We start from the raw sequence: 25,433 nt of genomic DNA, 5'->3' as shown, positions 1-25,433 counted from the left end.
TATGATGAAAGCACTAAATTTGCGGTTTTCTCATTTGATCAATGACATTTAATTTTAAACAATGTGGAATTAAAACAAATCAACAAAACATTCATACGAAATGACGCTTTCGCATGGCATCAAGAAACCCGAATGCGCAATTCGCTAATTTAAACACAATGCGTCATATTTGTTGACCACCAATGACCAATGTTTTTCTTCATTCAACATCAGAAACTGTGTCAACAACATGGCGTATCGCTAATCACACTCTCGTGTCCTTTTCATGTAATCATCTATACATACATCCCCTCTCCTGGGTAGATATTTCACACCCAATTATTTCCTACTCTGTCCTACTCCATGGAATAATGCGGAATAATGTCAAATGAATTTTTAACATACACAAATCACAGGAAGCCCTCCAGATGTGTACATAAATTGACATGCAAATGTGCGATCGACACGTGAAGACAGAGATATCTGTCGGCGCTTTCTCCCTCTAAGCGAGCACTTATCCGCTCGGGAAGACGGGAACGATGCGCGGAGTGCCTGGCGTGGAAAAGGAACCGAAGAAAGGCATGTCTTTTCACACCATGCGCAAAGTGATCTTCTTCCAGTAGTTCCAGTAGTTCCAGTGTCAAAGCTCGTCGGCGACGCAACGTCACGCGACGCAACGCCGCTACGGGAGTACCGTGTCATGCACGGCCCGGATAGGCCTTGCCGTACGTTTCGCTACCTTTCGCCAGCGCTGTCGGCTGTCGTTACGAAGGCGCAAGGTGCGCAAGGTGCACGCGGGACGAAGACTATGAGCGCGTTGTCGACCTGTATAACATCTGTGACGACTATCGGATTGCCGTCTCTACGGTCGCGGCTTGTCGCCGCCACCGCCAACGCGAACACGAGAATGACTTAAGCCAGCTTGCTGCCGAATCATAACGTGGATGATAAGGAACTATCTCGGTATACGATGCAGAACCTACGTCGGATGTGCTGGCTGTTTTGGGTGGGTCTACCGATGCTTGCAGCCTACCCTGTACCCTCGCCGCTTGTCGCTGGTACGTCGTTCGCGAGTACACGCCATTGTCATGAATGTCAATTGACCTGCTGTTTCTTAAATTCTATCACATATGTGCATATGCGTACCCAGTTCTACAGACAGGAGAGTTTAAATGTTGCTTTCCTCCTTTTTTATTTTTTCAAAGGAAAAGAAATAAACTGCTGGTGGTATTGACAAACAAAAATGTAGAATGCTTTCCATTTGTGACACAAGTTGACACAAGTTGTCATTGTCGTGTTACTCACGGAATGCCAAGAAAGAAAAAATATTTGTGTCATTAAATGAAAAGCCTCCATATATAAGTCTGTTCTTTGTGGTTAAACTAGTATAACTTGTTATATTTAAAAAGAAATAGTGAAACATAAATTTGAAGTTTGATGAAAGTATAGATAGAAAGTTTTAATACAGTCCAGTGTAGCAACAAAAAACAGGCTTTGTAGTAACGATACTAAATATTAGAGTTAGCATTGAATATTTTTATTTTTGTCGTAGATTCATCACAAGGACGTGCTTCCTGGCAATGGGAACATTATTGGATGCGTTATGCGATTGCTCTGTCGAGCGTCACCGCCACGGCATTAACTTTAGCTGGATGTCTTTGTTGCCAAAGACATAGAAGACCCAAAGGATTTCAGGTAATTTGGAGAGATTTTTATACTTAATTTTTCGTACCTAAGAAACATAGAAAAAGTAACGTTTTCGAACTCTACATTGTTTTTGAACTCTAACACCAATCTGCATTTTTTAATTATAGGACAAAGCAGAAAAATACAATCAGGTAACATTGATGTTGCAGGTCCCTTATTTGTTGCCACATAAATTACCAGTTAGAACGAGAATGTAAACAAAATTAATGTTTGACTAATCTTAAAAGTGGTACAGATTCTATCTATGAAGATTCTGTATCCATAAATTATTATTAATATATATGTATATATATCAATAATATTTTATATGTATTCCTAAATAATGAAAAAATTGTTTCTTATTTAGATTATATTTGATAAGTTCTTATAGATAGAGTTTAGTACTGTTAGTACATATAAATAGTGCATATATTACTGTAGGGTTAGATCTTTATAATTTAATGATACCTCTTTGAATTTTAAAGAGATGATTTGATTATATGTTTTATAATTCTAAATTATTAGAAACGTCCTAAGTTTTTAACTCCTTTTTAAATATGTTTATAAGCAGCATGCGTAGTACATTAGCAAGAAATCTTTATGTCTGTATCATAGCATGCTATAATTATACAAAAGCATATAAAACGACACTGTTATATCGTTATAGGAATTCAAGGATGGAAGCAGTACAGGACAAGAAAATGCATTCGATCACTCTGTCGAAGGATTGGAATTAGACGCCTCCAGAACGTTAGCCGCTTCCGAAAGGGTTCAGTTTGAACCCTTACCAGTGGATTCGATCGTATCTGGAACTAGAAGTGTTCCGAAACATAAAGCAATACCTTTGTCAGCACCGCGTATCGAGGATCAAGATACGGATTACTCTATTCTACAAGAACCATGTAGCGAATGGTTTAACTCCAACGAGCTTTATGTTCCCAGAGAGAAACTCAAATATCTTAGGGAAATAGGTCATGGATGGTTTGGAAAAGTCGTTGAAGGTCGAGCAGATTTAGAACAGTCTAAAGGCATATCGAAATCAGGCGGCGTAGTAGTAAGAATTCTCACCGAAGAAGCTACTACTAGAGAAAAGGTTTGGTTTCTTGGCGAGGCCACGCCGTACTTAAAACTACGTCACCAAAATGTCTTAGCTTTACTTGGATTTTGTTTAGAAACCGATCCGTACCTTTTACTGTTTGAATCGTGTCCAGCTGGCGATTTAAAAGGTTTCTTGCTTTCAAACCGCGATAGCAAGTCAAGAGAAGCACTTGCCAAGGAAAATATTCCAATACGAATTGCGATAGATATTGCATCTGGTTTAAAACACATGCATAGTCATGGCTTCGCGCATACGGATCTCTCTGCAAGAAACTGTTTGGTTGCTCCAGATTTATCAGCCAAGTTAGGTGATTACGGTACCGGTGTAGAGAAATATCCCGAGGACTATTACATAGTAGGAGACCGAGCCTTACCCATCAGATGGTCCGCGCCAGAAAGTTTGAACTGTACGGACACTACCATCGAAACGCAAGAAATCACGTTACAAGCCAATATGTGGAGTTACGCGGTTCTCCTTTGGGAGATCGCTAGTTGGGGAGAAAGACCTTACAACGATATGAACGACGAACAGGTTATTCAGATGATTCTATCTCTGAAAAATCAATTTGTCCCAAACGGCACGAAACTGCTGCAAAATTATCTTACTAATTGTCCGCCAAATATATTTCAAATGATTCGCTTGTGTTTGAATGTCAATGCAAAAGACAGACCTTCCTTGGATGATGTAAAGCTGATTCTCCTAAATGAACAATCGGCACACATAGATTTTGAGCAACGATGGGAAAGTCTACGCGCGAATACTTGCAAACAGCATGTACGCAGTGCTAGCTTACAAGATCTGCGTGGTAGTATCGATTCCGACTACTGGACTCATATCGTGGATGACACACAAACGACAGACTCATTACAGTCTTCGTTTCGTCTTGGACCCGACGAACAAGTGAGGAACATTCCCAAAATGAGAACTGCCACGATATTTCAAGAATCTGGCTCGGAAACCGAGGAAGAAAGCTGGAAGGGTCGAATCGAGCAGGGTGTATATACTGAAAAAGTCAAACAGAAGTCCAAGTCTGTAACAGATCTTATGGTGCTTGTACATATCGATCCTGATTCCGACGCAGAATGGTCAATGGGAGCGCAAACGTCGGAGAAGAACGTTAAAAAGAAGTTATCTGTGACCGGTAGTGATAGCGACCTTAGACATACTGTGCCTGCGGAGGAGTTTGATGAAGCATTGAAGAAGTTACGAGATCCTTTACCGAGCAACGCTACCAATAAAATCTGGTCCGTAGAAAATATACAACAGCCAAAGGTCTTAACTTTGACTACAGATCAAAGTCAGATGCCGATCTTACGTCTCTCTTTGGACAGTACGACAAAAACTCCGGAAAATAACAATATCGCGCAATCTAACGCAAGTGTGAGTAGTAAGCAGCGCGGCAGTGAAAAACATGTATTAAGACTCTTGTCGAATGGGGATTCGGACGTCCCTCTTCTTCGCTATGTACCTGACCAAACATTTTCCGATGAAGAAGTAGAGCAGAAGGAGGACCATGAAATGCGCGATATACCCCTCGTCAATAAAGGGGATAACAACGATATTCCTAATGTGAAAGATGTTGAGACCAACACAGTAGACGTTTTACTTTGGAATCACGCGTTAGATTCCGCTTTACAACACAAAGTACCAGGCTTCTCAGATGAAGCAGAATTCAACGAATACATAAACGCATCGACTGAGCAAAGTAATACTAGTGCACCAGAAGTGACTACGTCTACGCCAGATGCACCACAGTTTTGTAACACCTATTCAATTTATACCACCGATGATAGTTTTTCTATTGTAGAAAATGCAGAAATAGAACGAAAACCATTGCCAAATGATGATGAGGAGGAGAGAAAGCAATTATCCACGCCGGATGATGAACAAAGTTCCGATTCCGGTTTTCGAGATAAAGAATCTTACGAGGAAGAGGAAGCAGTTTGTTCATCCGGTAATCCTCTGTCTTCAGTAAACAGCACTGTAGTTTCCAGATCGTCATATTCCGAAGAAGAGCCATTCCAAATTCTATTTGAGCTAGACACTATTCTTGACGCGGAATATTACGCTACTTCCGCTGGTCTTGAAAGTATAACGGAAGGTGTGACTTCCACATCCGACATTGAGAAGAATACATCGCCTTCGAAACAAAGTACTTTTGACTTAAATCACATTTCTGTTAAAGTTGACGTTACTAATTCCGATTCGACTCACTTAAACGATACAAAGCAGAGTTCGAATCGGGTAAAATATGAAAGTACAATAGAAGACATCGAAACGGAAAATAAAGACGTAACTCCTGAAAAAATGCAGGTATTTAAAGCCAATAGTGATATCCATCGACCACACCATTCAGAAGTGGAGACACACGCCTTAAAATTGGACGCCCTCAATACTCAGCGAGGTGAGTGCTCATTGGGAGATTACGAAAATGAGGATGAGGACAGTTCAACGGTGAGCTTACGTAGCGACAACTCATACGTGTCGTTCAGTATGGAGGAAGAATTCGTAACGGCGATTCGTAACGAACTCAGGGAAAAGTTGCCTCAAGCTCAGATGCAAATCGTGGAATCCTTGGAAGCACACGATGATGAAAATTCTTCCATCTCTGACGACGCGTATGGCAAACAGTGGGACGATGAAGATGGCGAGGATTTAGCTAATCAAGTTAGCGGAGGTGTAGACATTTCCATCAGGTACGGGTCTTTGAAAATAGATTATCTAACAAAAAATTAAATAATAATTTTTTTCTATTTATTAGTATAACATGAATTTTTTTCTATTACGTCCAGGTACAATGTATATGGAACGCCGCTTAGTCCTATTCTAGAAGAACGAGAAAGTACCGTCACCTCCGAGTCTTTAGTGTCGAATTCTAGAGAAACGTCCGTCGCTTCGAGAGAATCGGTGCCGTCCGAAGATATGCTGTTGGTGGATACTTGTACGAATGAAATGATATTGTTAGAGGGACGATTACAGGATGAAGATCGAGATACGACGAATGGCGATCTGTCCGAGGAAGAAAATTTAGATTACACTTGTTCAGTAGCACGTCCATTAGAAGATAAGTCGCATATCGTGAAAACGAGTGGAGGTGCGCCGTTACCGAGTCCTGAGGAAGAATCCAAGTGGCAACAGTTACCTTCTTTCCCACTACCTTTACCTTTACCGTTGCAAGATGATTTGATGTCGACGAGTTTTGTCACCGAACGCGAATGCTGTAGTCAAGATGAAGACGAAGAGGAGGAGGAGGAAGAGGAAGAGGAAGTGGAAGAGGAAGAAGATGACGATGGAGAAGAAGATGAGGATAACAGTTCTAGTTCCGGTGAATTTGTGTGGAAGGTATGTCGGTTCAAAAATAATATGGCATTAAGTATCTCTTATTGTTTTTTTTTTGTTTTTCAAAATCTATCAAAACTTATGTCCTGTAGAGGTATAACGAGCTACACATCGAGCAAATACGAATCAGAAGTACTGTGAATAACGATAAAACGAACACAGCGACGAGTGCCGAATTAGAGGAAGAATTAGCCGTCGAGGACGAAGAGGAGGAAGAAGAATTTACACCTTCGGCCTGGAATGCTGCTTTAGCACCACATCGATCGGCACTGAGGTCTCCGGACAAAACATTAAAATCAGGAGTAAATACCATACAAATAATAAATATTACATATACAAAATTATTCGCATTCGTATCCTTGTATCACAATCAGTGATCATTAATGATATTCTTCTCATTCTTTTGATCGCCGCTAGGATGAGTTGGTAGGTGTGTCGATTACTTAAGTACAGAGCAATGCATGTAGTTTTAACATTCCTCTCCCGTGACTCTTTTCCTTGCAGAAATTTAATTTGAGGTACTTAGCGCACGTACTTTTCATGAATGTACACACTAAACATGCTAAATATAGGTATAAGCATATATTTCCCTACGATTGAATTGACAATGCATGATTTGTCTAGGATCAGAAGAAGAGCGTGTGGTTCAAGAAACAACGCTATCAGTGCGTGTATGAGTACCCGAAGGAAACGTTACCAGCGGACAGTCAAGCGGATACCATTACCAACTCGGAACCAACGTCATATTCTGGTATACTTTTTGCATACGATCGATAAATATTTTGTATCTAGAAAAAATATTTCTCTTAAATTAAACATTAGGAAGACAAATATGTCTGAACTCGAATAAAAATAAACGATTCATTTGCTATTCTTTATATTATAGATTGGGAAGAAATGATGAATGAACCACGATTAGACCTATATCCTTTAGATTATGATGATGCCAATCATGTTGGTATGTATGAATTCACCAAGGCTTTTATACAATATATCACATATTTTTTCAATTTCTATAACGCAAGATGGCGTTTACTTTCGTTACAGGAAACGAAGAATTTTTTGTATCTAGTTCAAATCGACCCTTTCAGTTTCAAACTGGTGAAAGTAAGTACGTCAGCCAATTTTTTCCTGGTGCAAACGCGGCTTCATTTTCCGACGATCGAGATGAAACGGATAGTTGCCGACAAGAGCCGCACCAGAATAACGTTGATTTCGCGCATGAATATGATCAATGTCAGCAGCATCAGCTAGGAGAGTTAAGACACACTAGAGATCGTTTGAAATTAAACTTGGTATCGTCGAATGGAATACCGTCCGCCCCGTTTGTTCCTGCGAGACAATCGCTCGAAGACGAGCAATTAGATATTAAAGAGAATCACGAACTGGAACTCTTAGAGAAAGTCACGCAGGACCAATATATTGTATCGAATTCAATAAATGACACATTGCCAAAGGTGCCTCATGAAGATGTTCAGGTCGGTTCATCTTCTACAAGAATTTCTCAGTGTGATAGTCAAGAGACGCTGGAGCCCACCGAGAAGTGCAGTGTTTTAGCTCGTGATTAAAATGAGACTAAAGTCTGTAATGGAATTTTAGGACAGTTTAGTATACACAAATCCGTCCGAAATAATCTCGTCGTGAAAACCCTTTGTTAGGGCACGCACGATCTGGTTGATTATCACCGATGAGATTATTACTACGACACGAATCTCGAACAAATGTATATAAGAAAGATGTAGCCAATATTACTCGAGGCTATACAAATCGATCGGTTGTCTAATGGATCTTGTTAGCGAAGTTGTTATGATTGTTCTGTAACAAATATGAAAAAACGTGTCAATATATAGATAGTCGCGGCTTTATATTATTAATAAAGCTTATTCGTATGACGGTTTATAGTCACGGTAGAACAAAGTAAGTAATAACGGAGGAGCTGTATAAAATGTGGACATATGAGTATTAATTCTAGACAATCGATTTGTAGAAGCTACATCGAATTACGATGAACAATTCGTTGCGCGTGTAAATAATTATTATTTATAGTGTAATTGTTACGAGCAGTAGTGCCTATGTAGAACAATTATTTTTGTGACTCCTCTATAAGAAACTCCATATAACCGTCTTTCACGTCATCTCCTTGTTCTTCTCTGCCAACACTCATTGTCATATTTCTTGATATTAATTACATTATTAACAAATCTGCTCTCTACACTATCAAAGTATTATAAAGTATATGGGACTGCCATCCCACTTTTAAGGATTCAAGGTGGCAAAGGAAAAATACGAAAATACTTGCACGACTAATTTTCTATATGATATATACACAATATATTGATAGACTTTTACTTTTATTATAGATCTGTGATGAGAAGAATATAGTGCGTACATTGATGTTTTATATTGGATTTAAAACTATTATATTGAATGAGAAACAAGACAAAGAGCTCTTGCATTATCGAATATGTTTGAGTTGAAAATATATTGTACTAAATAACTAAAGCGAGAATCCTTCAAACCAGTTTGTTTTAATGAATGCGTGATAAAAAAAGCGATCATGTTATAGAAAACTTTGCCTTTTCTGTAATAATATAACAGAAATCTCGAACAGAAATCTCAAATATTTACCTTTATGCTAACAAATAACTTTGTGCGTTTACGGTATATTTGCTTCACGATACCATATAAAAGTGTGCAATACAAACAAGTAACTGTTAATAAGTTCAATATGATACATTGTGTGTAAAGGATATTCTATAGATCTAAAATATTCGCGGAAACTCGATAAATATGGGTACGATCGCAAATGCTGTTTTAGAAAAATTTTTACAAATATTTGTTTGCAATAATGTATCTCTGTATAATTGTATAATTACTCGTCCTGGAACACGAAGAGACTGTTGTAATTAGAACGAATCAGTGAAACAGTATCGAAATGCAAATGATAGTTTAGTATCCGTAAGAAAACCGTGTGGGAATTTGTGCCACTGTCGTTTCACAAATGCACGCGATATTGAAAAGAAATACAAACAAATCGCTGCTACCATAACACTGTGAGTGCTGTCAGACGTTTCTCGCTATTACCACACTATTATTACTGATACTGCTTTGTGCTCACTATGACATAAGCTAAAATAGAGAACAATTAATATATTGTTATACAGAAGATACCAGTTTATTCCATCAAAAACCGTCTTTATGTATATATAAATATCCTAATTTTTTATATACTTTTATTTTTATTAAAATATACACGCTTTATTATATGTACAAATGTATATATAATAGTAAAATCTTATTCTAGATATCATAGATAAATTTATACATTTATATATCATTTTTTACACCGACATATTTATTATGTCGTAATATTTTTAATGTGTTTTAAAACCCGAAGAATCTGAATGCGAATTTTTTTAGTTTGATGAAATTCCTCACAATATTTTATAAATTACGTTGATGATTACGCCATAGAATAATCAATCCATCATGATCCGCAGATGCGAGTAAAGATTCGTCATAATTAAAGGACAAAGCTAATGCGGGTGTTGCATGGCCGTGCAGTCGATTGATCCTAGCGGCCTTCCCCTCTCTCGTTGAATCCAACAAGTGAACGGCACCATCTTCCGATCCCGTAGCTATTAAGCACGCACCCATTTGTGGACAGAAAGTAGATCTCAAGGGATATAGTCTACAAAAAAAATATACGCACATATACAGTATTATATCGTAAGCAAAAAATCCCAAGTTTTGTTACATAATGAAAATAATACCTATGTTTGATAGGATACTTTCTCCAAAAGTATAAAGAACCATGATTGTTTGCAACACGATATAATAGTACGGCATTGCACGCGCTGCTTACTAACAGAGCAGCCCAAGGAGCATCCTTTGATAGCCAAGAACGCCAGGAAAGACTGGTTATCATTCCACCAATCTCCTGCACTCTTCGCAATTTTGTCAACCGTCCTATACCAGTTTCTAGTCGAAAAGCCACTATAACGCCTCTGTCATTGCCTGCCCAGATCACTGAACCACCACTGCCCTCGCATGCCAGGGAAAGAATCTAAAAATATGATATAGAAATTTATATGCTTACCTTTTAAAAACGTCGCTCTTTTTCTCAAGGTAAAACTGACCTTTCCACCAATTTTACAGGATCCACCGCGCGTATATATGCCGGTAGATACATTCAAGATCTGGATCAATCCTTGAGAATTGCCAGCTACTATTAAATTATTATTGGCAGGTATGAAATTGCAGCAGAGGACTTCCGCTCGCTGTTGATCATCCACTACTCGCAAACAAACTGGATCCACATCCGTGTATACTCTCCACAGCCTTATTGTCGCGTCCAAAGAGGAAGAAACAATCAGATCGTTACTGATACTCCAATCAAGTGCAGTTACACCGTTACGATGGCCCTCCAAAAGAGCAATCACCTTTGGAGGTGTACTGACGACTTCACATATTGATAATGTACCGTCCAGCGACGCGCAACATAATTTGGATCTATCATTATTGGCAAACTTGAGCATTGTTACAGCCGCCTTGTGCTGATCAAAAACATGATGGACTCCGGCGAATGCAAAGTTCTCTGCTGTTGATTTCCGTTGTACATGCTGATGTCTCGCTCTATTTTCCGACGATTCTTCACTTATAGTGCGACTTCCCATACTGTTTTGCTCCAACCTTTCTCCATAACGTCGCCGTAATAGTTCTGATCGTAATTTCAAGTATCGTGCGCCAATCTCTGGGTCTGTAGAAAATTTCTCTCGAAGCAGTTGATTCCTTCGACGAATGTACAACATACCTAGAGAGAGAGAGAGAGTAGGAGAATTCCAAATGTAAACTAATTCGACTGATTAAAATAATGTAAGTAAATACATTAAACATACCCAGACTGGGGAGCTTATTAGCCCGCAGTGTATTATACTTTGCATCAAGTGCAAACACCTGTTGATGCCACGTAGTGGCCATCTTTCGCGATGTGCCAGCCTCGACGTTACTGATTTGTACTTCTGTCATCGATGTATGCGTAACGTTTTGTAATATTTCACAAAAGCATTTCAAGAGATACAAATTTTTTTCTATTAACTACACGACGCTATTTGTGCGTGTAGCTTAAAATTTCGCATATCTTCGCAAGAAACGCGCATATAAAAAGTCACAAAGAAAATAAAATAAAATAAGGAAACTGAAAACGCGCACGCGACTTTTTTTTCGTTTCCACTATTCAAGATTAAATTTTAAATCAACAAATCGATGCTATTCGAGCGTAAACGCGCTCATCGTGTAACTTCTTTAGTCAGCGACGTCTTACTTCTAATCTTCCTATCTTTCTCCTCGATTGTTTTAACAGCCATCGTTCGAGAAGTTGTTCCAACTTTCTCCACCTTTCCCAAAGGATATTAATTTATTAACAATACTTGCGATTTGTATCGACAATTCCTTCCATTTTTATTTTCGCAAGGTTATATCCTCCAACGCTTCTTCGACTTTCAGCCATGTTCAAACTCTTCACCCTCGAATCGATCAACCATTTCGAGCGGACCGCGAATTTCAAAATAAGTATAAATATCGCAGTAGATATTTTGCGGATGAAGTAACTTTTACTGCAATTTATAAGTAAAGGAATTTTATGTCATCGGGAAAAAGTTGTTTTAAAGAAATCGAGGAACGCGTTGAACGTACAGGAACATAATACAAACATTTGCACCACGGATATGTAAATCGCCAGACTTCTTTAATACATTTATTCTTATATATCCATATTTATACACAGTAGTAGCTATTATTATTATTATTAATCATATAATAGCAATAGTTGAGTAATGCATATATCGTGCATTCTCTCTCGCTCGGTTAATATTTGACAAAAATACAAAAATTATTAATGTATAATTATATGAGAACAAACGTGCTTAACTCTGAATCTTATCCCTCTCTTTCTCTTTTTTTTCTTCGTTTTTATGCTTTCCCCATAATATTTTGCATCTTTTCCCATCACTTTCCATTATACATTACACTTCTTTCGTCCTAAGTTGATTCGAGTATACACGAAGTCTGAGAGTCGACTATAAAACATACACTAAGATAGAACGAAAACATTACTTGATTCTCCCAGTCGTTCATCAATTGCTCCTTCGTTGATGCCGACTGCGTGTACATTTGAACGCGTATTTTAACTCGTAATAAAGTGGCTATAATAGTCCACGTTCGCGGGACCATAGCGAAGTCAATGTAATCCAATTTTCTCTTCTTTTTCTTTCTTTCGAGAATTTATATGAGTACAGATTTACACTTTTCTCCGAAAAAAAAGGAAGCTAATCTACATTTGGTCTTCCGATCTTTTCAAAACGCATCCTACTCATATCGTATTTTTTATGTATATATTTATATATATACGAGTTTATGTATTTATATATTTATATATGTATATATATGCAGTCGCTAACAAGAGTTTACTTACAACTATTTACCTCTCGCTTTTATATTAGCGGTAAAGCTTTGTCGACCATCGGACTCGTCGGTCCATAGTATTCGTGCTAGAAGAAACATTATTCCTCACGTTTATCGTACACGCAAGTCGTAACAATTCTCACAGCACCTTTGTGAAAAACGATTCACATACATTTATCTCTCTCGTTCGACGTATTTGCTTTGAACTTATTCTCGTTCTTTTTCTCTCGTTCTCTCTCTCTCTCTCTCTCTCTCTCTCTCTCTCTCTCTCTCATCAGAGAAATATCTGCGATTATTCATTTTATTCACAATGCAAAAATGTAAAGTATATCTTCAAAATATGTGTTTCATTGTTGGTCAATATATGTGTATTATTTCGTTCCGATTAATATAGCTATACAGTTCGCGCACTTCTAATCAGCATGAATAATGTAATATTAACGAATGTGTACACCAGACGGAATCGATAATGGCTTCTTTTCTTTCTTCCTTTCTTTCTTTGTTTTTTTTTTACATCTCATAATGAAAAAGATACAAATATCGCTGTTAATTACTGTTACTGCACATACGTCGTTACTATATATGCTCAGTCGTCTCAATAATCGGTCATGTCAAGTCTCATCATTTTAATCATTCATGATTTCTTAAACAAATTAACTCGTCTCTACTGCGTATACTAGATAACGAAAAACGTGTACGATTGTTCTTTTGCAATGAAAAACATCACATGCCATCTCTCAAGCGTGTATCACGTGCTCTGCATCATGAGCGAGAGTCAAATATGCGACTATTTTTCGAGCAAACTGTGAAAAAATTGCAACTTTTGATTTGATAACGTCATTGACATTTTTTTTGCAAAAACTTTGAGATACAATAAAGATCAGAACTTGCTAATCTTATGGGAACCGATCCTTTCTTTGAAAGAAATTATCTATTTTCTTTTTGGTATATCTAGAAATGCACTAGTATGCCAAATGATAATCCGTAACGTTTTCAGATATGTCAATACTTTCCAAATAATTTCTTAACAATAATCATATACAAGATTTTAAACATAATTTTTATCAATTAAATGACTTATGGCATCTAAGTGCCGACCTAAATTAATGAATGAAGAACAAAAGTATAACAAAATTTTTTTTATATAAAGTTACTAATTTGAACCGTATACTCTTCTTATAATTCATAATTTAAGAGATTCTAATAGAATAAAACGTAAAACGCAATCGTTGTCAATTTATGAAGACTTATATTATTTTGTTTCGAATTTAATCAAATGTGCGGAAAGCAAGACAAAAGGTAAAGACGGGTATAAAAATAATAAAAGAACAGAGCACTATTTTTACTACATATTTGTGGCATATTTGATTTTTTTTTAACTACACTTAGAAATAATGCGAATTGCATATATAGTTCTCTATTTTTAACCGAGATTATATGCAATAATTTCAATATAATACGGAATAAACGTCATATATGCATATTAATGAGTAATAAAAATCATCACTAATCACAAAGATGCGTAACGTGATTAAACCAAGTTTATGCGAGTGCAACGATTATACTTTTCACAAGATCGCTGTGACGAACCAAAAATAAAAACGCTACAAAACGCGATAATAATAAATTTATACAAGCGTATGTACGTTTCACGCGTACATCTTTATTTTCACCCCTTTTACGGAAACAGCTCTACGCTACCTCACAAAGATGCGCTTTTCATATTTATTAAGCCAAGATGCTTACATACACGAGAAAAAGAAAAGAGAACAATATAAAGACACACTATTATCACCCTATAATTAGCAGTCAAATATAATACGTTCGAAATTGCACTGTAATGTACAAACGGGAGATCTGGTGCGAACTCGACGGATGTTATTCTTCTAGTTTCTTTTCCGGTGCATCATACGAGAAGGTCGCGATGCTGGTTTCGTCATATCCTACGACGTACCAGATGATTTATCATGAATTCTGTGACATGGTCGCGTCATGGAATTCACGGAATCTATACAGACGATAATCCATCTTTCGCAATCCATCGCGTTACAAACGCTACAATTTCATTTGGCACGAGTGCAATTCACAGTTAAGAAGGAATATGCAAATTATTACATATAGGATTTACACGTATATCACCGCATAAAATGCAAGGAATTATTTTATTGTGATATCGCGCTCTACGCCAGTCTCTTGGAGAAGTTTGCGAGTGTGCTGAACTGAACAAATAAATTATCAAGTACAAGTGAATGTAGTACACAGCATACACAGGAGGGAGGAGGGGGGGAGGCGAGAATTGTTATTCATTACCAGTGAAGGAAGCATCCGGTCAATAATTGCATATACCTTTCAATTTTCAAAAGTATTCACTCTTCATTCCACATTGACTCGTGTTATTCTCGAAAAAAGTGAAGTCTCTCGTCTATCAATTTTATGCGTCATTTTTAACTATTGACAACGTCAAAGTCTCTATGTCACACAATCGCGCTTCACAACAAAGGACGATTTGTTATTCTACTAGTAGGATGTTATGTTCTTACTTCGTCCTTCCTCTGTGTCGCGTTCGAAACTTTGTCTTTTGTTTTTCTGTGTTTAGTTGCTACCGGTCCAATAACTAGGACTATATCCAGGCTTCGCTTGAGCTTTGTTCTGCGAACTCGTGTTGGACCTTTGGTTACCGCTGTTGCCGCCATCCTGATGAAGCGGCTGGTGCAGCTGATGTGGTATAGTCGGGATGAATAAGTGCGGGGCACCGTAACCACCGGGCAAGCCAGCATTTTGACTACCCGTAAGACCGAACGGTGGTGGCGTAGCCGAGTGAAAAGTTTGTTTTTCGTAAGACTAAAAGGATCGATTGAGTAAACATACGCGCGTAACACATACAGACGTTTCTAACGACGATTACTTTTGAATAGTGTTACTTACATTCACTTTACCAAGAGCGACATGACTCTTGGCGTACATTGTAGCGCTGATATCTGTTGCGGAAGAACCAGCGGTATTAGTGTTTCCCGTGGAAGTGCCAGTTTTACCGGTTTGAGTTCCGGTGTAACTACTACCAGCCCCCTTATATTCTCCAGACGGGCCAGCGGAAGCCAGCGCATCGTAACTCGCACCGGCGCCATAACCAGATCCATAGCTACCCGATTTAGCGCTGTACGCGCCACTATTCGTCCCGGCGTTGCCGGCTGTTGCTATTTGCTGTGATACAAATCGGCTCGATCTTAACATTCTTTCGTCCATTTCAGAAAGAGGCATAAACAGCAAAGTACTCGTTGGAAGCACAAAACTTACCGGATAAATGGCAGGAGTTCCATATTGAAAACCTCCCGGCATAATCCCGCTACCGTAAGTAAATGCGTATGCGTATCCCGGAGGAAGAGTAGGATTTATCATTGGCTGTTGATGCTGTGTGGCGGTCTGCAAATCCCATAAGATTTGAAACTTTTAGACATCACGATTTTTGTTAGCGACGATTCTAAGCTGGTTGACGAAACTCACCTGCTGCGACATAGTGGAAGGAACTGGCGATGCGTTGCTGTCGTTTCTAGCAAACCTGGCGTCGCTAATACTGGTATAGGCTCCCTGGACTCCTTGGACACCCTGTACGCCTTGCACACCAGATAGGGCATCACCTCTGCCACCACCGAGACTCGTAGCCGGACCAGTCGTCTGATAGCCCAGAGCCGCATCATAGTAACCAGTAGTTGGCTGCACGTTAGTCAGGAAGGCCAAACACAAAACTACATGCATACACTGTGTACTCCAAATACAAGAGAAGGCTAACTAATTTCTACGCGTACCGAGCTGGGACAAGTAACATGCGGTTGTTTGGGTCTATTGCTATGTGTAAAAAGTACTCCAGGTACTCTCATCCGACTTGAACCGATAGAACGAGCTACTAATTACGCGTACAGTCGCAATACACATATGAGTACATTCGCTTCCCGCTATCAACACGCTTCCCATGTTTATATAATAAAAAATATTCGAGTCAAACAACAAGCTAAAGAGTATAGTAAAACCTCCATCAACCATTTATATATATATATTACCACATGAAAATATAATGCATATTTTTTTATATAATCTGAGATACGTGACATCATTTGTACACAGCCTACAATTAAGTCAATCAAGACAAAGAAGGATAAGAAAAATAAGTCAAGATAGATCGGAGATCGAAACAATTTCGTAAAGTATATCAAATAAGTTTCAGGAATATTTTTCCCAGCTTTCCATCATCGAGAAGACATTTTTGCACGAAGTAGTGTCGAAAAGCCGATCTGTCTTTACCAATGTATTTTATAACGAAACATCTTACTACAGAGAAATAAGAACGAGTTTACGGTGTTGTCGTGAAGGCATCCATAGGAGTTTGAAACGTTTCGGAAAGAATATTGGAATTACGAGCAGCTACCAAGCAATAAAGAAACGATTACCTCAGGAATTTTTGTACTAGATAATATAACATAAAATAGAGTAAGCACTTCGAAGCAGTATAAACACACATTGTAATAGCAATGTGTAATTGTAACATAACATATTATTGTTTCAGTATATAATGCCCCGAAGAAGCGTTACTCAGAGAGCAATGCATTTATATTTGAATGAATAGAGAAATAAATGAACTGTTCCAGATCGAAAAGTGACTGACCATATGTGGTATTCTCTGTTGTACAAGCTGTATATCTTCGTAGCTGTACACGGGTTGCTGGAAAGCTGCATATGGTACACCCGCTTGGCCCATGATATATGGATGACTAAGCATCGGCGTCATACTTCCGGCTGCACCACCGCCTGTCATGTTGCCAGTACCACTACTACCTGTCACTACTCCGCTTGACGTACTTTTTGGAACCGCTAAAAAGAATATATCTTTTCGTCAAAATGGATTATTCCGTTTAATATGTTAAATCGCTCAGTCCTAAAGCAATCATCTTTTCAGTAAAAAAAGATTCAATTCTTATCTAGTATAGGAATCTTGAGTGGTAAAATATCCGCTATAATAAAAGAATTAAAATGAAAACAAATCTAAGGTAATGAATAAATGACAGTACTTGTTCGTTGGAAAACTTCAAATAACAAGAAAAATGAAAATTTACTAACCGTTGGAATTCGTCACTTTAGTCTGCGAACTATTAACAGACGTCGAGGTGAGACCCAACGTTGGTGCACTGGTCGTCGCGAGAGAACTGTTTGACGTCGTCGCACTGCTATCATACTGTGAATCCTTTGTCGCAGTACTGTTCAATTTGTGATTGTGAGACGCTGCCTGCGGTTGACTGGCATAACTTCCGTATGGATTTGCGTACACCTATTAATATTTTACACATAAATTTGTGTTATCAAACTGTACAAGGTATACTAAAAGATACAGCAAAAATTTGTACTAACAGACTGCGTGGCACTCTGGTAACCGGAACTTTGCGTTATTGGAGATGTGAATGTCGTGACTGCTATTGAAGACTGATATTGAGGCTGGTAAGTTTGATACCCCGCATTGCTGTTTGATACCGTGTTGGTAGCCTGCGCTGGATATTGCGATGTTGTAGCCGGTACATATCCGCTTGCGGACGGATAAACCTATAAAATAAAAATTGTTTTAATTTTTATAGAAGCTGTACTCGTGTTATCTCTAACATTCTTGGTACGATGGAATTATACCTGACTGCTAGTGGTGGGCTGATTGTAACCGGAAGTCGCGGACGCCGATGCGGAAGGAGAAGGTTGACTGAAATTCGACGTGTTGGATTGCGGAAACGACGTTGACGAGTTGTAACTCGCCTGCGAAACTGTTGCTGTCGCGGAATAACTACTCGCGTTAGCACCTGACGCATTTTGGAAGCTAGACTGAGACTGATTATTAGTCGAATATGCATTGTAGGTGCTTGGCGTACCACTCGACGGCTGGAAAGATGATTTTTGCGACGGCTGGTAGGTCGTCGTACCACCATACGTTGGTGCGTTTCCGGGTGAGACTTGCGACGTGAAATCTTGCTTGGTTATATCCAAGCTTTGGCCACTACTGCTTCCACGAGTGAAACCTTGGGAACTAATCGTATGCTCATTGGATGCTGGTAGAGTGTCGGTACTCTGTAACTGAAAATATGATTGTAACCCGATATATCGAAAGACACATACAAATAACTACAAAAAAAAATCAATTTAACGAAAGTAAAATTTACCATCTGCGAGCTGGCGTTGAAGGGTGTGGTGGAAGTCTGCGTAGTTTCGATGTCGAGCGAATTACTCGTATTGGCAGTGTTCGCAGTATTCGCACCGGAAGAAATGTCTACACCGGCGATTGTATTATTTGTGGAATTATATTTTTCATTCGCCGAACCGTCGATGGAGCTGGAATCGCTACCGAATTCAAGCGCGCCAAACTGTACATCGAGAAAACCGATTCCGCTGTTGACCGCATCACCAGGCATTTCCACAGCACTCGATGGTATTTTTGATGGTGGAGGTACTCTTGGACGTTGTTTCGTTTGTCTTTGGGGCTGTAAATACAAGCGCATTGGCCATTTCAAGTTTCAGATAGTTCAACGCAAAAAAAATTAATTACGTACAACTTTGAGAATTTATAAAAATATAGCAATATTGAAATACCTGACTGGACATAGATGACGAAAACGACGTTTGTGCAGCTGCTTTCAAGTTTTCACTTGTCTGCTGAGTAAGTTGCGTCAGATATTGAGTTTGTGCCGCTGTTAGTACGCCACTAATAGCGCTAGGTTGTTGTGACAGTTGCATCGTCGGTAAGCCCAATACCTGTTGGGCTTGCTGTTGTTGAGGTTGTATTAAATTCTGCTGCTGCATTGTAGACATATCCGACAATTTTGGTAGTTCCTATAATGTAAAAAATACAATTATTCGATTATGGGCAAGATGTATCTAAAAATATTTATATACTAATAAAATTTTACCTCCTGTTGAAGCAGTGACAAATTAACCCCCTGACTGGTTTGCGTGGATGATATTTCCTGGGGCTTTTGTTCTTCCAGAACAGGTGCAGGTTCAAGGATGTTCGTGCTCGGTGTGAAGACTTTGGTATCTGCCAAAGATCCTGTGTACTCCTCGTTATCCCAGTCTTCTGTAGAGTCCAAATTATTCCAAGCATCTATATATACAGTTTATCGTATAGCTGTAATATGTTTGATGTAATATGTTCGACACGCATGTACATACACATATGTATATATGTGTGTACATAATGTTTGATCATAATGCTTTATATACAAGGTGTTTGGAAATTAGTGATAAGTCTTTCGCACAGGGGCAGAATAGACTAAACTAAGAAACGTCCTCTATCATTTTGCAATTTTCGCAATAGTTAACAAGATATTAATTGCTAAAAATTGCCGAAAATTGGCCTTCAATAATTTTTTACTCAAATACTATCAACTTTACAGAAAAACTGCAAAAGACGAAAATTGTTTGTAATAAAAATTCGTTAATAGTATTTGAGTAAAAAATGATTGAAGAACAATTTTCGGCAATTTTAAAATGCAAATTAAATCATTAAAGAAACAATTTAACAACGTAAAACGTTGCTATAACGTACATATATAATGATCAGTTTAGTAGAAGAAAAATAATTTTCGTCACATTTGGACTCAAGTACAGATTAAAACTCACCCATTTTTGGTTCTTGAATACTTTGTTGTTGTTCCTCACTGCCTGTCCAGGTTTCAATGGGCCGATTAAAACCATGAGCAGCAGAGGCAGATGATGGATCGTTACGGTTTGCGAATGTTCTTGGACCAAGACCTCGACCCCCGCTACGACATCCGCGACCTGATCTTCCAGATCCACCCCTGCCTCTTCTGCTATAGCTGCCATCACGCATACCATCTTCCATGTTTCTCTCGTTCTCCTTATTTTCTCGTCCGCGCCCTACCCAAAACAATTTTACAACAATTACAATTTATAAAATAAAGCAGGAATCTTTGTAATCTTGCTGCACAATAAGAATTAACAAGGAGAAAAAGATCATTTTAGATTGTATATATCTATTCCTATGGCCTGGTTGCATCAACTATTTACTTTGACTTTAAGCAAGGCTTAAAACTATCTCTGTCCCTCTCTTCGCTCTAAAACGAGACAGTCTTGCTTAAAGTAAGTTGGTGCAACCGGGCGTAAGTGACTCCAATAATAAAATTGAAGAATTCCATCAAAAATGGAAACTAACATCCACGATTGTCATGATTAACGCGGCCGCGCATACGCGGAGGACCACCACCACGTTGGTTACGTCGTTCTTCCCAATCGCCATTGTCGTCCTGTCCGCCCGACTGATCTGTGGTCTGCTTGGAACCGCTAGGCTGACGAGGCTTCTTCTTTTTAACCTCCCATTCTGTTTTCACTCCCTCCAGAAGATCGTTAACAGCGCGGTCCAAATCTCCATCACTATCGTGCAGAGCCATGATCACCTCATCTTCCGAACGTCGAGTCATATCCATGACTTGTTTAATGCGCTCCTTCAGAATAGGGTCCTCGCCTCCCGCCATTCTGGTATCGATGATTTGCGCATTGCGCATTTGATTTGTGTTTTGCTATATAACAATCATTACAGTTTTCTTTAAAACATTTGACATTACAATTTTATTTTATATATATATATATATATATATTTTTTTTTTGTACATCTTATCTATGCTTTAGCCTCATAAATATTACAAAATAAATATTATATCAAAAATAAAACAATAATCTATCATGTTAAAAATATGTATTTGCTTATAGGAATCAATATTTGTATTTTCATTATAGATTTAGATTACAATAATGTGATATGATATGATTATGTAAAAACAATTGACTTGTAATTCATAATCTCACATATCCCATGTATTTTGTTTTATAAATGATATTATTTGGTTAAAAGTTTTTAAAAGAATATACATTATTGTTGTATGAGACTGTAATCCATTTTGGGAACGTATTTATCAAACTAATAAATATGTCGACATAAAAATAAATTTGTTTCAGACCAACCTGAGCCTTGTCATGCTTGGTCGAATCTGATGATTTAGTTTGATGATGATGATCAGATTTGCCATGTTGTTGTGATTTATTTTTATTGGTGCCTCTTCCACCAGAGGACACCAAGGATTTGTTGCTTGAACTCATTGCCAACTAAAATCCCACGCACCTAAGCACTCACCGTATCACACTATATACACTCCCTATTTACAGTCTGAAACAGAATACATTTGTTGTTATAATAATACAATAATTTATTATTTATAAAAATAAAATTATAATTGATTTCCAATAATACAAATCATTTGATCATACAGTACTTTTAGAAGCATTAGGTCTGTTCTCTGTGGCTGAACTAGTGTATACTTTTGGAACTTAAAGTGGGATAAATATACGTTTGATATTTATTTAAAGCGAGAAAGAGAGTTCTAGAGCAGTCTAGTGCAGGAACAGAAAACAGACCAATTATTAACAAAGAAACAAAGACCACAGGAATATGTTACAATCTGATCATACAATAAGAACCTTGCCAAGCAAAGCAATTATTATAACTTTTAAGAACAAACAGTACCAAAAATTGAATTATATTTCTAAATATTATAAAAATAATCTTTAAATCTCCAGCTTATATTGACTACTCCTATATTTTTCTTACTATAATTCTGTGATTTGAATTACTTAAATATCTACTTAAATATAATTCTCATACATTGTTATTATAAAATCTATAGGTACGTAAAATGTACTAGTTTCTTTTCAGACTTGTGAATTAACTCGACAAATTCATCCTGTAAAAACAAAGCCAGTGTAATGAGTATCTTTATTACTGATATATTTAGAGATGAACAAAGCTCAGTATTTGCAAAAAAAAAATCTAAACTTGTGTTAAATTAAAACTGATCAAACTGCTACTAAAGTTTTGTCGATTGCCACTTCCGAGGAATTAGATATAAAAATTTTGGTGGACAGGGATAAATTACACTTGTAAAATACGTACTAATGAGAAAGCACCAGATTAGGGACATCCGATAACAATAAACAGAAGATGTGGGATCCGCCTCAGGGAAAATAACGAAAGTTTAACGAATGTTAACGCTTATCACCTCGACGATTTGAGGCGATAGCGAGAAAGACGCGTCGCTGACAATGACGACGTTACGTCGTGGAGTACACGCGTGTAAAAATTTCACGGGATGTCTGGCGAGCCACGTCAAGACGATCGCGTGCTTTTGCGACGCGTGTCTTGAACACAAACGCGTCAGGATACCCAACGGCGAGGCGAGGCGAGGCTGGCTCGGCGGGAAACGCACTATGCGTCGTGGAATTTTCCGTCGGAATTTTCACGGAGGAGTCTCTTATTCCATCGCACAGCGGAAATTCAGTAAAAGAATTAAAAAAAAAAGGGGAGGAAAACACTCAGTCGGGCGCGTCGTCGACCACTCGCACGCCGTTGCACGCCGCGAAAAGCCGTGCGTAGAAACGAAATAAGAGAGGGAGGAAGAGAGTCAAGAGAAAGAGGAAAGAGAGAGAGAAAGAAAAAGAGGCGGTACGGAAGGGTAGCAGCCTAGCAGCTCACGCCAAGCCAAGAAGCGACACGCGCACAAAGAAGCTTCTGGTAAGAACGCGCGATTACTCTCGTGGACGAGAATACTTTTCAGCAGGCCATGTGCACGGTGGACGCCATTTCTGCAATGCGAGAGGAAGGCTTGTCAAGCATCGCCGCGGCGGTGCATCAATGGATCCCGACCGAGTCTCGGAATGGCCGAGAGGCGAAAGAATCTTTGCGTGTAACTCACGGCTGTCGTGGACGTTGTGCGGATGCCTCGGCAGGCGCGACGGGGAGCGGAAGCGTGCGGGATTCACGGCACCTCGGCACTTGGGGCCGCGGCGCGCGAAAAACCACGAGAAAAACAACAGATTCGCTATCGTACCTGGGTTAGTGCGCTCAAAACGCAGCTCGGTCACGTGACCGCAGGGGCCCCCTTCCCTGATGCACCAAGGCACCAACTAGTGCCCAACAGCGCAGCCAGCACCGCTTTTCCTCGCTCTTTATTGGGCTCTGTGTGCGTGCGTGTGGTGTGCACGACGTGAACGTCAGACCGGCAATCGAAGCAAAACTAAACTCAACGCGCCACGTTGCACCGCCTGCTTGTCCTGCGGAAGGACCGCCATGCGCAAGTGCGCGCAATTCCGGAAGTGTCGATAGTGTCGATATCCACTCACATGGAAATCGAAGCAAGGCTATCCCGTCCTATATCTCTCTACAATTCGGTCAAATACATGATATTTTAATATTTAATTAAAAATGTCTGGATGACTCACAAACGTTTTTAATGGTACTTCATAACTCTTCATACGAAATACAAACGATTCCATGTTTAAACTTTGTTGAATTTAAATCCGGTTAATTATTTCGGTCAAGTACATGGTCCACAAAAGAATGATTAATTGTAATTAATACAATGACTCACAAACCTTTTTATTTGCACTTCAAAACTCTTCATACGAAATACAAACGACTTGAAATAATAATTTTTACAACCGGAGGTTTTGTCCGGTCAAGGAATTATCCCGTCCACGTTTTAACGCTTTAAACGAAATAAAAGTTAAAAAAAAAACGTAATTGACAATAGCCGTATAAAAAATAATTATACAAACGTAAAAATAATTGGATATAATGAAAGATTCACTTTTTGCACATCCGAGTATCAATCATAAAACCTTCTTCCCGAGATGAAAAATGAAAAGTAGCCTAGTTTACATCGTGCATTTGATAAAAGTACTAGTAACTCTCTAATGAGGCCGGTATTTATATAGCGTTTTCGGCCCAGCCAGGTTTGCACCAACCTGGGTTGGATTAATGGCGTTTTGTGTTCTTCTATTGGTAGGCGTCGTCTACAATACACGGAGTAAAGGTGCGATTTCACGCTGATGCTAGACGCTCATTTTCAGCGTGAAAAGGCACCTTAAGAAGTAAGAGTAAAGATAAATTTTCACGAGCTGCTCAAACCGGCTGTTTCAGCGACAAAAAGGATCGCGTGGTAAAAATTGACGAATATCAAGCGTCCATTTTGATCACGTGATCCTTTTTGTCGCTGAAACAACCGGTTCGAGCAGCTCGTGAACATTTACCTTAAGAAATTGACCAATCACAGTCGAATGTGAGAAGAATAATCGACTGTGATTGATCAATTTCTTACTCTTACTTCTTACTCCGTGTATTGTAGACGACGCCGTAGAGCGGGTGACGTCAACCAATAGGAAAGATTAATCCAACCAAGCTTGGTGCAAACCCGATCGGGCCGAAAACGTTAATAGAGAATGGACTGCGCGATCCGTGTGTGAAAATGGTCGATAGGGATGAGAGAGAGGGACCGTGGCAGACGGGGGTGGCACCCAGTTGGACACGGCTCAATTGGACACGAGCCACTCACAGCGCTTGAGACTACTAAGCTCCTAAGCACCGGTCGCTGATTGATGGTGTCCAATCGAGCCGTGGTCAATCGGGATCACCCCGCAGACGGCCATTTCTATCTCTTTCTATTCAATGGTATGATGGGAGAGAGAATGAGGGAGAGATTGGCCGTCTCCCACGGTCCCTCTCTCTCATAACGATTCACTGTGTAAGGGTCCGCGCACAAAGATGATCGCAACTGAGTCGTAATCGTAAGTCGTTGTCGTAGGTCAACGCACAAGGATTTTACGACTCAGTTGCGACCATCTTTGTGCGCGGACCCTTACACTGTGTTTGATTGTGTCCTTGCTGGAAAGCACCCATTGTCAATCACATTTGATACACTTCTTACCAGGGCCGCGGTCCGATTCAAAGTAAATTTTCACGAGCTGCTCTAACCGGCTATTTTAGCGACAAAAATAA

At 39.0% G+C, this 25,433-nt stretch overlaps 3 protein-coding genes across 11 annotated transcripts; 1 reads left to right on the top strand and 2 right to left on the bottom strand.

The window, feature by feature from the left end:
- Positions 1-237: 237 nt before the first annotated feature.
- Positions 238-9,271, top strand: LOC108757724 (STE20-like serine/threonine-protein kinase). Of its 4 annotated transcripts, XM_018502239.1 has the most exons (10): positions 238-1,037; positions 1,532-1,674; positions 1,794-1,817; positions 2,333-5,460; positions 5,557-6,106; positions 6,196-6,405; positions 6,521-6,529; positions 6,728-6,854; positions 6,990-7,061; positions 7,151-9,271. In XM_018502239.1, exons 1-10 carry the CDS (start codon positions 950-952, stop codon positions 7,669-7,671), a joined length of 4,872 nt encoding a protein of 1,623 aa, XP_018357741.1. In that variant the 5' UTR covers positions 238-949; the 3' UTR covers positions 7,672-9,271. The 4 variants fall into 4 exon arrangements, with proteins under 4 accessions (XP_018357741.1, XP_018357743.1, XP_018357742.1 ...); XM_018502241.1 differs by lacking the exon at positions 1,794-1,817; XM_018502240.1 differs by lacking the exon at positions 6,521-6,529.
- Positions 9,272-9,488: 217 nt separating this feature from the next.
- Positions 9,489-11,328, bottom strand: LOC108757653 (WD repeat-containing protein 13). Its single transcript, XM_018502137.1, has 4 exons — positions 11,002-11,328; positions 10,243-10,916; positions 9,877-10,169; positions 9,489-9,794 (listed from the first exon to the last, which is right to left on the bottom strand). Exons 1-4 carry the CDS (start codon positions 11,129-11,131, stop codon positions 9,548-9,550), a joined length of 1,344 nt encoding a protein of 447 aa, XP_018357639.1. The 5' UTR covers positions 11,132-11,328; the 3' UTR covers positions 9,489-9,547.
- A 2,562-nt stretch (positions 11,329-13,890) lies between these two features.
- Positions 13,891-23,702, bottom strand: lig (ubiquitin-associated protein-like lingerer). 6 transcript variants are annotated; one of them, XM_018502526.1, is made up of 15 exons: positions 23,488-23,702; positions 21,569-21,770; positions 20,763-21,126; positions 20,210-20,467; positions 19,498-19,691; positions 19,181-19,420; positions 18,754-19,071; positions 18,233-18,667; positions 17,963-18,151; positions 17,675-17,882; positions 17,223-17,428; positions 16,067-16,237; positions 15,860-15,985; positions 15,491-15,766; positions 13,891-15,406 (listed from the first exon to the last, which is right to left on the bottom strand). In XM_018502526.1, exons 2-15 carry the CDS (start codon positions 21,701-21,703, stop codon positions 15,158-15,160), a joined length of 3,369 nt encoding a protein of 1,122 aa, XP_018358028.1. In that variant the 5' UTR covers positions 21,704-21,770; positions 23,488-23,702; the 3' UTR covers positions 13,891-15,157. The 6 variants fall into 6 exon arrangements, with proteins under 6 accessions (XP_018358028.1, XP_018358023.1, XP_018358027.1 ...); XM_018502521.1 differs by having other exon boundaries at positions 13,892-15,406; positions 16,067-16,276; XM_018502525.1 differs by having other exon boundaries at positions 13,892-15,406; positions 16,067-16,276; positions 19,498-19,664; positions 23,488-23,701.
- Positions 23,703-25,433: the final 1,731 nt, after the last annotated feature.

Source organism: Trachymyrmex cornetzi, unplaced genomic scaffold, assembly GCF_001594075.2.
Source record: "Trachymyrmex cornetzi isolate Tcor2-1 unplaced genomic scaffold, Tcor1.1 scaffold147, whole genome shotgun sequence".
Lineage (NCBI taxonomy): Eukaryota > Metazoa > Arthropoda > Insecta > Hymenoptera > Formicidae > Trachymyrmex > Trachymyrmex cornetzi.
This window is presented reverse-complemented; position numbering and strand designations above follow the sequence as displayed.